Genomic DNA, 18,147 nt, shown 5'->3' on the forward strand with positions numbered 1-18,147 from the left:
TTGTAAGGTGTGAACTATCTTATGTTCTCAAAATATCACTGACTTTAATTACATAGTTTATAAATTTCATTGTCTAATTTTATTACTTATTCATGGAAAAGTATAAAAGAAATTTTTATGAGCTTTTTCCTACACATTTCTCTTTTAGAAGCAGTTGTATTTTCTATTTTAGAAGAAGTAAGGATTGTTACTTTTAAACACTAGAAGCTAAAATAGTTACCTCAGAGGAGCTGGGTAGTAGTAGCTCAGTGGGTTAAGTGCACATGGCTCGAAGCGCAAGGAACAGGGTAAGGAACCCACTTTGAGCCCCCAGCTCCCACCTGCGGGTGGAGGGGGTCACTTCACAGGCAGTTAAGTGGGTCTGTAAGTGTCTTATCTTTCTCTCCCCCTCTCTGTCATCCCCATCTCTCTCAATTTCTTTCTGTCCTATCCAACAACAATGACAGCAGTAGCAACAATAATAATAACTACAACGATGATAAACAACAAGGGCAACAAAAGGGGAAAAATAGCCTCCAGGGGCAGTGGATTTGTAGTACAGGCACTGAGCTCCAGCAATAACCCTGGAGGGGGAAAAAAAAAGTTATCAGAATATTGTGTACATAATTTAGTAAACTAATTTTTATTTTGTCACTAATGTTATTACTGGGGTTCCTTGTCTACTTGATACTTCTGCTCCCAATAGACTGTTATTTATTTACTCCCTTCTTTCTCTCTTTCTTTCTTTCTTTCTTTCTTTCTTTCTTTCTTTCTCTCTCCTTTCTTTGTTTCTTTCTCTCTCTTTCTTTCTTTGATAGAGGGGAACAGACAGGAAGACAGAGAGGGAAGACACTACAGTACTATTCTATCACTTCTAAAGCATCCCTATGTAGCTGCTTCTGTGTGTTGGCCTGGGACTTGAACCAAGGTCCTTTTCCATGATATGTGCTCTACAAGGCAAGACAACCCCTAGGGCTCTTTAAGTCTTTGAAAAGAGGGCTCTTAAAATCTTAACTTGTCGGGTAGTAATGCAGCGGGTTAAGCACACATGGCGTGAAGCGCAAGGACCTTGTAAGGATCCCGGTTTGAATCCCTGGCTCCCCACCTGCAGGGGAGTTGCTTCACAAGCGGTGAAGCAGATCTGCAGGTCTCTATCTTTCTCTCCCCCTCTCTGTCTTCCCCTCTTCTCTCCAGTTCTCTCTGTCCTATCTAACAACGATGACATTAATAACAACAATAATAACTGCAACAGCAATAAAAAAAAAACAAGGGCAACGAAAGGGAAAATAAATAAATTAAAAAAAAAATCTTGTCAGACTAGAGAGCGGGCACCCAGGTTATATCCCACAGGCCATTGGTTGTCAGTGTTGTCTGAGAATACCTGGATATCTCTTAGGGAGGTCCTTGAAGTCAAAATTATTATCATACATGAAAACACTACTTTGAAAGGATATATGGCAGCCTAAGTGGTAGTCCAGCAAGTAAAGTGTTAGAATCTTAAATTTGGTATTCCAATTCAATCCCTAGCACTCTCTGTGGCAGGATAATGTACTGACTTTCTTTTTCTTCTTCCTCTCTCTCATTAATTTATCTTAGGTAAGAAAGATATATGTACTTCTATGTTTATAGCTGCACTACTCAAAATGGCCAAAATATGGAAGCAACCTACATTTTCCTTGACAAATAGCTATATGAAGAAGTTATGGGCTATATGTTCAATAGAATATTACTAAGTCATTAGAAAGATATTTTATTATTTCCACTAAAATGGTAGAACTGAATATGATGAAATAAGAAGTGAAAGACAACTACTAGATGGCTTCCTTTATATGGGTATAGGTAACTAAAGCAAATAAAGTTGAAAAATAATAGTGACGGGGCTGGGCAGTGACACTCCCAGTTAAGCGCACATAGTACAAAGCATAAGGACCCACACGAACATCCAGATTTGAGCCCCTGGCTCCCCACTTACATGGAAGGGACGCTTCACAATCGGCAAAGCAGATTTGCAGGTGTCTATCACCCCCTTCTCTCTTTGTTTCTGTTCTGTCCAATAAAATGGGAAAAATGGCCTCCAGGAGCAGTGGATATGTAGTGCTGGCACTGAGCCCCAGCGATAACCCTGGAGGCAAAAAAGAAAAGAAAAAATAACTGGTTATCTGACTGGTTAGATTTTGTGAGAACTGTGGCAGTTTTGGAGGTGGGGTGCACAGGAACTTTGGTGGTGTATTCAATGACTTACACACATATATGTGGATGTGAAGATATATACTTGAAATCTTATTTTGTAAACCACTGTTAAACACAATGAAAATAGTTATAATCTAACATGTTACTTGACTGTCCCTCCTTCACTCTCTTAATGAATGTTCAGTGGAATTTTCCTGAAAACTTCCTAACATAAAGCAGTCACAAGCTAAATGTTGAAGCAGCCATGAGAATCTAACAGTTTTCTCCTAAACAAGACACTAAAGAGATTTGCAAGGGCCTTGGACGGTGACACATCTGGTTAAGTGCACATGCTACCAAGAACAAAGACTCAGGAGCCCAGGTTCAAGCCCCCATCCCACCTGCAGGTAGAAGGCTTTTGTCTGTTTATTGGATAGTGAGAGAGCCAGAAATTGAGGGGGTAGGGATAGGAATAGAGGGGGGTGGCACACTGGGTTAAGTGCACGTAGTATGAAGCACAAAAACCCATGCAAAGAACCTGGTCTGAGCCCCCGATTCCCCACCTGCAAGGGGTTGCTTCACAAGTGGTGAAGCAAGTATCTGTCTTTCTCTCCCCCATCTCTATCTTCCCCTCCCCTTTCAATTTCTCTCTGTCCTATCCAATAAAATGAGGGGGGAGGAGTGGCCTCCAGGAGCAGTGGATTGATTCGTAGTACAGGGCACCCAGCTCCAGCAATAACCTGGAGACAAAAAAAGTAGAGACAGGGACACCTGTAGCACTGCTTCACCACTTCTGAAGCTTTCCCCCTATAGGTGGGACCAGATACTCAAACCCAGGTTCTTAAACATTGTGATGTGTGTGCTCAACTAGGTGTGTTACCACTTGGCCCTGAAAAGTTTTATTTTCAATCAAAATATTTTTCTATTCTGACCTGGGAGGTGGCTCAGTGGGTAATGTATTGGACTTAAAAACATGAGGTACTGAGTTCAGCCCCCAGCATGGCTTATGCCTGAGTGCTGCTCTGGCATTTCTCTTTCCTCTCTCTGTTCTCTCTTAATCTACCTATAATTTATGAAATAAACCTTTTTAAAATATTATTTCTGGGGTGGGAGAGATAGCATAATGGTTATGCAAACCAACTCTCATGCCTGAGGCTCTGAAGTCCCAGGTTCAGTCTCCCACACCACTATAAGCCAGAGCTGAGTAGTGCTCTGTTTAAAAATAAGAAAAAAGAGGGGTCCAGGTGGTGGCACACCTGGTTGAGCGCACATGTTACAGTGCTCAAGGACCCAGGTTCGAGTCCCTGGCCCCCACTTGCAGGGGGAAAGCTTCACAAGTGGTGAAGCAGTGCTGTAGGTGTCTCTCTGTCTCTCTCCCTCTCTATCACCCCCTTCCCTCTCAATTTCTGACTGTCTTTATCCAGAAAATAAATAAAGATAAAAAAATTAAAAAAAGAAAAGAAAAAGCTATTTCTATTGACATATAATGGGCTTTTTGCTACCTTTTAAATAACTTGGCAAGTATTTTAAAACTTTCCAAATTTAATTTCTGAACTAATATAATTTCAAAACTTTTTGTGATCCTCAATTTTTTTTCAGTGTTAAGGACTTCTGACTTTCTAGGAAAGGATTCATGGGAAAAAATATCTTAGGTTTTTCCTTGCATCCTTGAACGCCAAAGTCTCATTTTAGACTGACATCCTTTGTTTTTCAGAGATCAAGGAATTTAAAATTCTATTTCTGTTCCTGATGTATCTCTGATTAAACTGCTTGTCAGTCTTCCAAAAATAACAATACTTTGTTTTTTCCTTTTTAGATTTGATGGTAGAGTGGTGGCAAAGCTCCCTTTTACTCCCCTTTCCTACATCCAAGGATTGTCTCATAGAAATCTGCTGGGGGATGACACCACAGACTGCTCCTTTATATTCCTGTATATTCTCTGTACCATGTCCATTCGGCAGGTAAGTGACCACACCCACTCCTTCATATGTCAGTATACCCATCCTCATTCTACTGCTGTAACTTTACAACCCTGGAAGTGTTTGCCTATAGCTACTAAGGTCTTCATTTGCTTCTTTAAAAATTCTAGTGTATAACTTAGAGTTGTTTCAGCATGTCCAGATTATTGATCCTTAGTGGTAAAAACTAGCTGTGCAACCAAAAATATGTGTACCTCTAGTTTTTAGAGCTCTCATGTCCCTTCTTCATCACAGCAATCTAAAGCTGTGTGAGTAAAAAATGTTCTGGTTTTCCCAGTGTCATTTTTTCTTTTATATACTACTGTGCCTTTAGGTTCTTTAGGAACACTAATAACTACAATCATAGGTGATACTTTGCCTTCTTTCTGAAGGCTCCCCTCTTCATCACCCTACATATTAAGTGCAAGCAGTTGCCTTCTGAAAGATGAAATAAGAAGTCCTGACGAGATGCATAAATATCAGGACTCTTGTATGCCAAAATGAAAAGAATTTATTGGTGATCTGGGAGGGGGTGCAGTGGATAAAGCATTGAACTCTCAAGTGTGAGGTCTTGAGTTCAATCCCTGGCAGTATATGTACCAGAGTGTTGTCTGGTTCTCTCTCTCTCTTCATGAATAAATAATTTTTTAAATTTATTTTTTATTTAAGAAAGGATAAATTAACAAAACCATAGGGTAGGAGGGGTACAACTCCACACAATTCCCACCACCCAATCTCCATATCCCATCCCCTCCCCTGATAGCTTTCCCATTCTCTATCCCTCTGGGAACATGGACCCAGGGTCATTGTGCGTTGCAGGAGGTGGAAGGTCTGGCTTCTGTAATTGCTTCCCCGCTGAACATGGACGTTGACTGGTCGGTCCATACTCCCAGTCTGCCTCTCTCTTTCCCTAGTAGGGTGGGTCTCTGGGGAAGCAGAGCTCCAGGACACATTGGTGGGGTCTTCAGTCCAGGGAAGCCTGGCTGACATCCTGATGGCATCTGGTGGCTGAAAAGAGAGTTAACATACAAAGCCAAACAAATTGTTGAGCAATCATGGACCCAAAGGTTGGAATAGTGGAGAGGAAGTGTTGGGAGGGGGTATTCACTGCAAACCCTAGTGTATTTCTGCTTTCAGGTATATATTTTGCACTAGTTTATGGATACGTGTGAACATATGCTCTGTCTCACAGAACCTGGTCTATATCTAGGTTTTGGGACTTTGTTAGAAAGTGATCCACCTGGGATGGAATTAGAGAATACTATGAAAGGAAAGGTCTCACCTGAGTAATGAAGCTGAAGGGTTGTCATTCTACACCTGAAGTCTCTCGACACAGTCTGAGCTGAAGTATGTTGAGGTGGCAGTCGTTGCGTTGATTAGGTTGCGATTGGCAGATGCAATATTATTTGATATGGATTGGGAGAGGCATGTGGGAAAGTGGGCCCTATCCTAAGGTTCCAGGACTGGGGGAATTATAGCCTCTATAATGGAGATATGAGGTTCCTGCTGTCTTAGAGTTCAAAGAGACAATGGGTAGTTAATGTTATCATCACATTATTTGGTAATTGGGTTAACTTTGAAAAGTCCTTTTGTTAGGGTTTGCTGTATAGTACCCAGTATCTTGTATATAGCTCTGCCACTGGTTGCTTCTGATCTACTTGGTGTAGGCTTTTGAGAGAGTCCGCATATCAAATATACAGCCTATATATTAAAAAGACTCATTCTGTGTTTTAAAAACATCGAGACATACAATTAATTTTCCCCCTCTCATATTAATTAACTAGTGATTTATATGACTACACTTTACAGGAGTATACCTAAACACCATTCCCATCACCAAAAGACTGTGTCCCATCCCACGCACCCACCCCCACGCCCACCCCCCACCGGCCCAGGAAGCTGCATGTCCACCCTCCCCCTCACCACAGGGTTTTTACTTTGGTGTCCTACTTTCAATTTAGTCAGATCCTGATTTTAGTTTCCCTTTCAGGTCTTCTTTCTCAACTTCTGTTGATGAGTGGGATCATCCCATACTCCTCTTTATCTTTCTGACTTAGCTCACGTAACATAATTCCTTCTAGCTCTGTCCAAGATGGGTCAGAGAAGGTGGGTTCATTGTTCTTGATAGCTGTATAGTATTCCATTGTATATATATACCACAGCTTTCTCAGCTACTCATCTGTTGTTGGGCACCTGGGTTGCTTCCAGGTTTTAGCTATTATGAATTGTGCTGCTATGTATGAAAATATTTTTTAAAAAGTTTGTTGTAAACTGTCATGCATCTTGAGTGGTGGTACAGTAGATAATGTGTTGGACTCACTCACAAGCACATGGTCACTCTTTCATTAGTGAATAAATAAGTAAATTTTTAACTTTTTTCTAAAGATATTATTTATTTATCAGTGAGAAAGATAGGAGGAAAGAGAGAAAGAACCAGATATCACTCTGGTACATATATTGCCAAGGATTGAATGCAGAACCTCATGCTTGAGGATCTAATGGTTTATCCACTGCACCACCTTCTGAACCACAATAAGTAAATATTTTTGTCACTAGATGTCCAATGTGCTATCCATTGTGCCACAGAGCCACCTAAGTGAATATTTTTAAATAAAAGCAAACTAGTATTACAGAGATGAGAAGGGTAAAGGGTAAATTGGAGAACTTAGTGATGGTGTGTATGTGGAAGGGAAAGTAGTTCAGGTGACTCCCAAGTTCCTGACTTTGGTGACCACAGACAGCTTTACCAAAGGGATAGGACTAGAGAAAAAGAGTAAACTGAATAAGAAAATATACAGTTATTTTTCATGCATTTGAGGAGCATCTGGGTAGGAAGTGGTATGGGGAATTGTTTTCTTTCATAGCTGAGGTGTGTAGTGCACCTCTTGAAAGTGTCTTTAATGAAGGATTTCAGCTTATCCAAAAGTAAAAGCCAAGACAATGTCAGCAAGAGTCTTTTTTTAATTATGTTTATTTACTTACTTTTTTCCCCTCTTTATTGGAGGGACATGTGTAACATTTTTCATGGACATTATTTTCCACATAACAATTCAACATCCTCTAGGACCTTACCTGCCATCAAGTTTTTTTTTTTTTCCTTCTATTTATTTTTTAAAATATATATTTTATCGAGAGTCGGGCTGTAGCGCAGCGGGTTAAGCGCAGGTGGCACAAAGCTCAAGGACTGGCATAAGGATCCCGGTTCGAACCCCGGCTCCCCACCTGCAGGGGAGTTGCTTCACAGGCGGTGAAGCAGGTCTGCAGGTGTCTATCTTTCTCTCCTCCTCTCTGTCTTCCCCTCCTCTCTCCATTTTTCTCTGTCCTATCCAACAATGACAACAACAATAATAACTACAACAATAAAACAACAAGGGCAACAAAAGGGAATGAATAAATAAAATTAAAAGTATATATATATATATATTTTATCTACTTTATTTTAATGAGAGACAAGAAAGAGAAATACAGAGAGAAAGACACAGAGAGACCAGAGCACTGCTCAGGTCTTGTTTATGGTGGTACTGGGTATTGAACTTGGGACCTTAGAGCCTCAAGCATGAAAGTCTTTTGCATAACCATTATGCTGTCTCCCTGGCCCTAATTATTTTTATTTTTTGTCAGTGATTTACAAGATTATAAAATATAAGGTGTATAATTCAACACCACTCCTATCACCAAAGTCCTGTGTCCCTTTCTCCCTCACAGTAACCACCACAGTTCTTTCAGTAGTTATGGGTTGATTGTTTTTCAAGTTCTGTGTTTTAGTTCTCTGTTTTCTACTTAGGAGTAAAATGATTCTATAGTTGTCCTTACTTATTCCTCTTTCCTCTCAGCTAAAAGAAATAGCACCTCACTTCCTGGGTGTTCTCCAAAATGTCTTCCCTCTCAGTGATGGTACAAAACAAAGGTTGGGGGGGTGGGTAGTAATGGTTATGCAAAGAGACTCTTATGCCTGAGGCTCTAAAGTCCCAAGTTAAATTCCCCACACCACCAGAGCTGCCAGTGCTCTGATAAAAAAGAAAGAAAGAAGAAAAAAAAGTCTGGGTCTTTTTTTTTTTTTAATTTAAAAAGGGAGACATTAACAGAACCGTAGGATAGGAGGGGTACAACTCCACACAGTTCCCACCACCAGATCTCTATATCCCATCCCTTCCCCTGATAGCTTTCCCATTTTTTATCCCTCTGGGAATATGGACCCAAGGTCATTGTGGGATGCAGAAGGTGGTGGCAGGTCTGGCTTCTGTAATTGCTTCCCCGCCGAACATGGGCGTTGACTGGTCCACTCTCTTTCCCTAGTAGGGTGGATCTCTGGGGAAGCAGAGCTCCAAGACACATTGGTGGGGAAGTCTGGTCGGCATCATGCTGGCATCTGGAACCTGGTGGCTGAAAAGAAAGTTAACATACAAAGCCAAACAAATTGTTGAACAATCATGGGCTTAAAGGCTGGAATAGTGCAAATGAAGTATTGGGGGGTACTCACTGCAGACTATTGTTTACTTTTGCTTTCAGGTATATATTTTGCCCTAGTTTATGGTTACGCGTGAACATATGCTCTATCTCAGGGGACCTAGTCTATATCTAGGTTTTGGGGTTTGTTAGAAAGTGAACCACCTGGAATGGAATTAGAGAATACAGTGAAAGGAAAGGTCTCACCCGAGTAATGAAGCTGAAAGGTTGTCATTCCACACCTGAAGTCTCTGGACACAGTCTGAAGTGAGGCATGCTGAGGTGGCACTCATTGCATTGATTAGGTTGTGTTTGGCGGATGCAGTATTATTTGATATGAATTGAGAGAAGCATGCAGGGAAGTGCGCCCCACCCTAAGGTTCCAGGACTGGGGGAAATATAGGCTCTGTAGTGGAAATGTGAGGTTCCTGCTGTCTTCAGGTTCAAGAAGACAATGGGTAGTTATTGTTATCAACACATTATTTGGTAATTGGGTTAACTTTGAAAAGTCTCTTTGTTAGGATTTGCTGTATAATACCCAGCATCTTGTATATAGCTGTGCCACCGGTTGCTTTTGTTCTCCCTCATCTAGGCCTTTGAGAGAGTCAACATATCAAAGACTCAGCCTATGTATTAAAAAGATTCAGTCTGTGCTTTAAAAAGTTTGAGACATACAATCAATTTCCCCCTCTCATATTAATTAATTTATATGACTACAATTTATTAGGAGTGTACATAAACACCATTCCCACCACCAAAAGACTGTGTCCCATCCCCCCTTCACTCCCCACCCCACCCCCACCCCCACCCCCGCCACCCTGGGAAGCTGAATGTCCACCCTTACCCTCACCCTCACCACAGGGTTTTTACTTTGGTGCCCTACTCTAGATTTAGTCAAATCCTGCTTTTAGTTTCCCTTTCTCTTCTTCTTTCTCAAGTTCTGTTGATGAGTGGGATCATCCCATACTCATCTTTATCTTTCTGACTTGGCTCATGTAACATAATTCCTTCTAGCGCCATCCAAGATGGGTCAGAGAAGGTAGGTTCATTGTTCTTAATAGTTGCGTAGTATTCCATTGTGTATATATACCACAGCTTTCTCAGCCACTCATCTGTTGTTGGGCACCAGGTTGCTTCCAGGTTTTAGCTATTATGAATTGTGCTGCTATGAGCATAGGTGTACACATATCTTTTTGGTTGGGTATTATGGAGTCCTTGGGGTATATCCCCAGGAGAGGAATTGCTGGGTCATATGGAAGGTCCATGTCTAACCTTGTGAGAGTTCTCTAGACTGCTCTCCACAGAGGCTGGACCAATTTACTTTCCCACCAGCAGTGCAGAAGGGTTCCTCTGTCCCCACAGCCTCTCCAGCATTTGTTGCTGCTGTCCCTTTTTATATATGCCATTCTCACAGGAGTGAGGTGGTATCTCAATGTTGTCTTTATTTGCATTTCTCTGACAATCAGAGACCTGGAGCAATTTTTCATATGTTTGTTAGCCTTTTGGATCTCCTCTGAAGTGAATGTTTTGTTCCTATGCTCTGCCCATTTTTGGATGGGGTCATTTGCTTTTTTGTTAGTTTGCTGAGCTCTTTGTATATTTTGATGATTAGTCTCTTGTCTGATGTATGGCATTTGAAGATCTTCTCTCATTCTGTGAGGGGTCTCTTTCTGTGATAGTTTCTTTGGCTGTTCAGAAGCTTTTCAATTTGATGTAGTCGTATTGGTTTGTTTCTGCTTTAGTCTTCCTTGCAATTGGGTTTGTTTCATCAAAGATGTCCTTGAGGTTTAGGTGGGAAAGTGTTCCACCAATGTTTTCCTCTGAGTATTTGATAGTTTCTTGTCTAACATCCAGGTCCTTGATCCATTTGGAGTTGATTTTTGTTTCTGGTGAGATAAGATGGTTCAGTTTCATTCTTCCGCATGTTTCAACCCAGTTTTCCCAGCACCATTTATTGAAGAGAGCTTCCTTCCTCCATTTAATACTTTGGGCCCCCTTATCAAAGATTAGATGTCCATAGGTGTGGGGGGTTAGTTCTGGGCTTTCAGTTCTGTTCCACTGGTCTTTGTGTCTATTTTTGTTCTAGTACCAGGCTGTTTTGATGATGATTGCCTCATAACATAGTTTGAGATCTGGGATTGTGATGCATCCATTTCTCTTTCTTTTCCTCAAGATGGTTTTGGCAATTCTAGGTTTTTTCTGGTTCCAGATAAATGATTGTAGTTTTAACCCCACTCATTTTCTGTATACACACAAATCTGGGTCCTGTTGGAACTGGGGTTCAGAGCCCTCTGATTATCTTCCCCTGACACTTCCGCCTCTGGGAATATGAACAAAAATAATTTTTGAAGTGCAGAAGGAAGGAGTTCTGGAAGGAATTCCAGCTTCTTTAATTGCTTTATGATAGACATGGATTGGCTAGTTAATCGATGCTAGTTAATCTCATCTTTCTTTAGTGGGTTAGGGCTTTGTAGAGGTGAGGTTATATGCCTAGTGTAATCAGGATGGGTTGTAGTTAGCTGAAAAGCAATGAGATGTTAAGCAGGACTAACTGTCTAATAAACAGGAGCCAAAGAGTAGGAACAGAACAGATGAGAATGGGGATTCTAGGGTAGAAAGAGGTTAGGATGTTTTGGGTATGTTCCTCAGAGTCCAGTACTTTAGTAATCTTTGCTTAAGCTTGATAGCTAACATGAAGGTAGACTAAAAATACGGTCTGGGAGGATGATGTCAGAGTGGAGAATAGAACTTGAAGGCTGGATTAGGGGAGAGAGTGGCTCTCAAACTTAAAAAAAATATATAAATGTAAGAATACACAAATATAGTCAACTGTTTACTACATCAATCTGGGGCCCATGTATATTCATACTTAGCACAGGAACATGTTTGGCCTCTGGGTCCCTATCAGTCAGGGTTCACAGACCATAACTACAGCTGGGAACATTCTAGGCTGCACTCATTTTAGAAACAGTCCTCTTTAAGTGGTATTGTAGGCTGACTCAGCTTCTCTTTGGAAAGTGGGGCATCCCCTGCTTTTACTAGTTTGTAATGAGTGTAAGGTCGTGGAGAGGCCACAGAAGTGCTAATGACATTCCTTTTTTTTTTTTTTTAATTATTTAATAATGATCAACAAGATTGTGGTGTAAGAGAGGTACAGTTACATACAGTTTTCACCACCAAAGTTCCATATCCCACCCCCTTCATTGGAAGTTTTCCTCTCCTTTATCCCTCTGCGAGTATAGAGCAAAGATCTTTATGGGGTGCAGAAGTTGGGAAGTCTGGCTTCTGTAGTTGCTTCTCTGCTGGACATGTGCAGTGATAGGTCAATCCATACCACCAGCCTGTTCCTATCTTTCCCTAGTAGGATAGATAGGGCCCTGGGGAGGTAGGGTTCCATGACACCTTGATGAGGTCATCTGCCCAGGGAAAATCAGGTTGGTGTTATGGTAGCATCTGGAACTTGGTAGCTAAAAAGCATTAAAATGTAAACAGAAAAAAATGTTTAGTAATCAGGAACCTAGAGGTAAGAATATAGCAGATGAGATTTGGGGTGTTCACGTTGGAAGAAGCTAAGAAGTCTATTTTAGGTATATTCCAAGGTGCCCATGATTTTACTAATTTTTGCCTGAGCCAATAGCTAATATTCAGGTGAGTTAAAAGTATTGTCTGGGAAAATGTCAGAGTTGGGAATAAGACTAGAAAGCTGGATTAGAGCAGAAAGTAGCTCCCAAATATGGGAAAAGTATATAAACAATGTTCATTAACTGTAAACCTCATCAATCTGAGCTAGGATCATGTCTATCTATATTTAGCATAGGAGTCTATATAACTTTAAAAAATTATTTATAGGGGGCCAGGTGGTGGCGCACCTGGTTGAGCGCACATGTTACAATGCACAAAGACCAGGGTTCGAGCCCCCAGTCCCCACCTGCAGGGGGAAAGCTTCACAGATGGTGAAGCAGTGCTGCAGGTGTCTCTCTATCACCCTCTCTACCTCTCCCTTCCCTCTTGATTTCTGACTGTCACTATCCAATCAATAAATAAAGTTAATTAAAAAAAAATTTTTTTTAATTATTTATTCCTCTTTTGTTGCCTTGTTTTGTTGTTGTAATTATTATTGTTGTTATTGATGTCGTTGTTGGATAGGACAGAGAGAAATGGAGAGATGGGGAAGACAGAGAGAGGGAGATAAAGAGAGACACCTGCTGACCTGCTTCACTGCCTGTGAAGGGACTCCCCTGCAGGTGGGGAGCCAGGATCCTTACTCCAGTCCTTGCACTTTGTGCCACCTGCGCTTAACCCGCTGTGCTACCGCCCAACTCCCTGTATAACTTTTTTGTGTCTCTGTCAGTCTGAAATTGTATTCCATGGTCATAGCTAGGATCATTCTATGCTGCACTCGTTTTAGGACCAGTCTTCTTCGAGTTTTTGAGTATGTTGACCCAACCTCCTTTTGGAAAGTGGGGCACCTTCTACCATTGTTATTCTACTTGAGGGCAAAGTCCTGTAGAGACTCACAAGAGGGTTTATAATGTTGTTCTTGATGGAGATGACCAGTGATGGTGGAGAGAAGGATCTGTTAACGGTCTAGTCCCATCATATCTGTGTGGGAATCTTCCCTGACTAGGACTCCGGATGTTGGGGTGACCTGGTAGTGACCAAAGGGCCATTATTAAAGTGTGCCAGCCAGTCTCTTACCCTTATCCAGCTTTTGTAGTCCTTACTTTATCTGGCAGGGATAGGCTTAGAGTGATTGAGGGAAGAGAACTAGGAAGTAGGTGAGGCTAGTGACATTCCTAATGGAAGTGACCAGTAAAGAGGGATCTGCTAGAGGTCTAGACCTATAGTAAATATGGGGGAATCCAGAGATTGCCTGCCTACGACCCTAGATGATGAGGTGGCCTAGTATTGGCCAAAATGGCCATCACTAAGTGAGACTCTCTCTTGTTTTTTTCCAGTTTTTGTAGGTTCTCCTTTGTCTGAAAAGCTTAAACTTTCTCCGGGCCTTGAATATCATTTCTTATATCCAAGCCATTATTGGGTTTACAGAGGGTAGTCTTGAATTAAAAAGGTAATGACCTAGATTTTTAGTGTGGTCTAAGTTAACCTCAAGTTTTTGGCACTTACTTGTTTGATAATTATGTTAAAAGTTGGGGAGCTGGGCGGTGGTGGTTAAGCACATAAGGTGCGAAGCACAAGGACCACCATAAGGATCCCGGTTTGAGCCCTCGGCTCCCCACCTGCAGGTGAATTGCTTCACAGGTGGTGAAGCAGGTCTCTTTCTCTCCCCCTCTCTATCTCCCCCCCTTCTCGATCTCTCTCTGACCTGTCCAGCAACAACAACAGCAATAACATCAACAATACTAACAACGATAATTAACAACAAGGGCAACAAAAGGGGAAAAAATTTTAAAAATAAAATAAAATTATATTAAAAGTTGTCTTAGGGACAGCAGTTGTCCTTTACTTGATATATATATTTTGCCAGAATATCTCTTGGCCAGCTACATAAGTATTTCATTTAAAGCTTGGCAAGTGGTAACAATAATGTCGATGCCCTGTCAGAAGAGACTAAGAAAAGAGTAAGCCTTATCTCTTATATAGTTTGTTGAATAGAGTGAATCAGAGAATTAAAACAGGATGGGAGAAGATGTCTATGGGTAAGTAATACATACTTGATTGAAGAATTTATGGTGCCTTCTTTAGAATATTTTTGTTTTAGGTTTTTATATTTTATGGTTTTTAAAATGTTGTTTATTTCCTTTTTGTTGCCCTTGTTTTTATTGTTGTTGTAGTAGTTGTTGTTGATGTTGTCATTGTTGGATAGGACAGAGAGAAATGGAGAGTGGAGGGGAAGACAGAGAGGGGGAGAGAGAGATAGACACCTACAGACCTGCTTCACCACCTGTGAAGCAGCTCCCCTTCAGGTGGGGAGTCAGGAATTCAAACCGGGATCCTCATCTTGGTTCTTGCGCTTTGCGTGCTACATGCACTTAACCCACTGCGCTACCGCCCGACTCCCAGATTTTTGTATTTATTTTAATACTTGATGACTAGTTTAACCAAAGAAGAGGTGAAAAGGGGTGGGAGTTTGAAAGTGTGCAAGTTAAGAGATGGTATTTGCTTTATTTAGAGTCTCCCCATTGTAGAAAACATAACTTAAAACATAGTAGGCTTTCAAAAAATACCTGTTAAATTAATGAATGAATTACACTCACTGTTTAGGCTAGTCTTTTAAGTTGCCAAGCTTATTAAGTCTAATTACAGTGTAATTAAGCATTTTTACTCAAAAGTATAGAATAGCCCTTAGCCTACAGAGACATGAACACATATATACAGTACCATAGGCCCTAGCCTATATCTGGGATCTGTAATTTTGCTGGAAAATGCTCAAGCCCAAATGGAATTGGGAGTTTCTTATGTTAGGAAAGATCTCAACCAGGCAAAAGAAGTTGAGAGGTTGGCACCTCTAAATTGACATCTCTGGATACAGTCTTGAGCAGAAAAGCAGTAGCAGCATGACTTGGCACAGTGACACAGGTAGTATCGATTTAATTGAGAGGCAGGCAGTACAACCGGGTAAAGGGCCAGAAGAGACATCAAGAAATACAAGCAAAAGCCCTGAAGTTCCAGGATAAGGAGATAGAGATTTTTTTTTCTTAAAGAAACTTTTTTATTTTTTTCCCTTTTGTTGCCTTTGTTGTTTATCGTTGTTGTTGTTATTGCTGTTGGTGGTGGTGGATAGGAAAGAGAGAAATCGAGAGAGGAGGGGAAGACAGGGAAGAGAAAGCCCTGCAGGTCTGCTTCACCGCCTGTGAAGCGAACCCCCTGCAGAGGGGTAGTCGGGTGCTCGAACCAGGATACTTAAGACGGTCCTTGTGCTTTGTGCCATGTGCGTTTAACCCTCTGTGCCACTACCCAGCCCCCAAGAAATAGAAATTTTTAAAGAAAATGGGAAAGGTTTCTAGATGTCTTAAAAGGAGCTTAAGGAGAGTCCAGCGGTAACGCAGCGGGTTAAGCGCACCTCATCACAGACCCCTGCAAGCGTCAACCCGGCTTTGACCTAGCACATTATGATTGGGCCCTCCTCAATCGCTATCGAACAGGCCATGGCCGGTGCGCCGCTATGTTCCATCGCTGGGGAGCCAGAGACGACCCGAACTGCTCCTGCGGCTCCAGACAGACTATGACCCACATAGTCAACGACTGCCACCTCTCCAGATTCAAAGGAGGTCTCGAAACTTTACATCAGGCTCAACCTGATGCTGTTGACTGGCTACGGAAGAAGGGCAAACGCTAGAAGAAGAAGCGCACGTGGCGTGAAGAACAAAAACCGGCATAAGGGTCCGGGTTGGAGCCCCCGGCTCCCCACCTGCAGGGGAGTCGCTTCACAGGTGGTGAAGCAGGTCTGCAGGTGCCTATCTTTCTCTCCGCCACTCTGTCTTCCCCTCCTCTCTCCATTTCTCTCTGTCCTATGTAACAACAACATCAATAACAACAACAATAAAACAAGGGCAACAAAAGGTTATAAGTATTTTTTTTATTTTTATAAAAGAGCTTAAATGGCAATAGTTAATTATATTTATAACCAAGTTAGAAGTTTTTTTGTTTGTTGACCCAATGATCATCGATTTAGTTGAGGCAAGCACAGGCAGTCTAACAGGGTAAGGGATCAGAAGAAGAGATGTTAAGCCATACAAGCAGAGTCTCAGAGGTTCCAGGACAAGGAGAAATACAGATTTTAAAGAGAAAGGGAATGCTTCTTTGAAGTTTTATAAAGATCTTAAAAGCAAACATCTCTTTGTTGAGCTAGTAAAGGTATCCTTGATAGCTATAGAATATTGCTCTTTAGTTTGATAATTCACATTTGAAGTTGCTTCATTATTGCTTGGGTCAAAACACATAATATATACATTCTGCTTTAAGCAACAGGGAGCAATTTTCTTTTAATTAACTATGTACAATTATTGCTACTGTAGTTTTGAAATCACTATCTGAAACTGTACAGGATTTTGGAAATGAAGGAAATGTTAAACATGTTCACTGAGGGAAGGGGAGACTGTATAATGGTTATGCAGAAGACTTTTTATTTAATATTTGTTTATTCCCTTTTGCTGCCCTTGTTGTTGTTTTCTATTGTTGTAGTTGTTGATGTCGTCATTGTTGGATAGGACAGAGAGAAATGGAGAGAGAGGGGGGAGAGAAAGATAGACAACCTGCAGACCTGCTTCACCACCTGTGAAGTGACTCCCTTGCAGGTGGGGAGCTGGGGGCTCGAACCAGGATCCTTACGCCGGTTCTTGTGCTTTGCACCACCTGCGCTTAACCTGCTACACTACCGCCTGACTCCTGCAGAAGACTCTTTTTTTTTTCTTTTTTAGATTTATTTATTTATTCCCTTTTGCTGCCCTTGTTGTTTTATTGTTGTAGTTATTATTGTTGTTATTGATGTCATCGTTGTTGCATAGGATAGAGAGAAATAGAGAGAGGAGGGGAAGACAGAGAGGGGGAGAGAAAGATAAGACACCTGCAGACCTGTTTCACCACTTGTGAAGCGACTCCCCTGCAGGTGGGGAGCTGGGGCTCAAACCGGGATCCTTACACGGGTCCTTGTGCTTTGCGCCACATGCACATAACCTGCTGCGCTACCGCCCGACTCCCATGCAGAAGACTCTTCTTAATGCCTGAGCCTCTGAGGACCCAAGTTCAAGTCCCAGCACTACTAAAGCTGAGCAGTGTTTTGGGGTGTCTCTTCTCACCCATCCCCCCTTATAGAATAAATAATACAAAAAAAGTCACTGACTGAACACCATACACCAAAATTAACTCAAAATGGAAAAAACTGAAAACTGAAATACATTGAAGAGTGGCTTGGGAGGTATGCAGTAATCTAAGAGGATTGAGCTCTCAAGCATGAGAGCCTAAGTTCTATCTCCAACAATCACATGTGTGATGCTTTTGTTGTTGTCTTTCTTCTCTTTCCTTTCTTGATAACAGATAAATCTTTAAAAAAAAAAATTCATAGAAGAAATAACATCAGACTCTCATCATGAGGTACTGAGTTCAGTCCCTGGCAGCACATGTACCAGAGTGATTTCTGGCTCTTTCTCTGTCCTATGTTTCTCATAAATAAATAAATAAAATCTTAAAAAATTTAAAAAAAAAGCAGAGATGCAGTTGGAGATTCAACCCTGTGGGCAAGGGAAACTTTAAAAAAAAGTGTGGGGGGACTACATCCTATTAAAAAGTTTGTACACACCAAAATAAACTTCCACAAGGACAAAAAGGCAACCTAACAATTTGGAGATGATACTTACACATCACATATCTCACTGGGGTGTGATAATAAAAATATATACAGAGGTCATGCAACCCAATAAAAACAAAAGACAAAAATGTGAATATACAGCTCTCTAAAGACATGCAGAGAGCTCACCTGCAGAGGTAAACTTCACAAGTGGTAGAGCAGGGCTGCAGGTCTCTCCCTTAAAATTATCTATTTATTTACTTATTTATTTATTTATTTTTGGATAGAGATAGAAATTGAGAGAGGAGGAAGAGGAGGAGGAGGAGATAGACATCTGCAGCCCTGCTT

At 41.3% G+C, this 18,147-nt stretch overlaps 1 protein-coding gene across 6 annotated transcripts in view; it reads left to right on the forward strand.

Moving 5' to 3' along the window:
- TMCO1 (transmembrane and coiled-coil domains 1) overlaps positions 1 to 18,147 on the forward strand; it is a 69,320-nt gene that overhangs the window by 34,661 nt on the left and 16,512 nt on the right. For all 6 annotated transcript variants that reach the window (XM_060198215.1, XM_007538776.3, XM_060198216.1 and 3 more), the window contains one exon: positions 3,965 to 4,109. In XM_060198215.1, the coding sequence (XP_060054198.1) occupies positions 3,965 to 4,109 (145 nt within the window). The remainder of the gene's footprint in view (positions 1 to 3,964; positions 4,110 to 18,147) is intronic.

The sequence above is a fragment of the Erinaceus europaeus genome, chromosome 9, assembly GCF_950295315.1.
Source record: "Erinaceus europaeus chromosome 9, mEriEur2.1, whole genome shotgun sequence".
Taxonomy (NCBI): Eukaryota; Metazoa; Chordata; class Mammalia; order Eulipotyphla; family Erinaceidae; genus Erinaceus; species Erinaceus europaeus.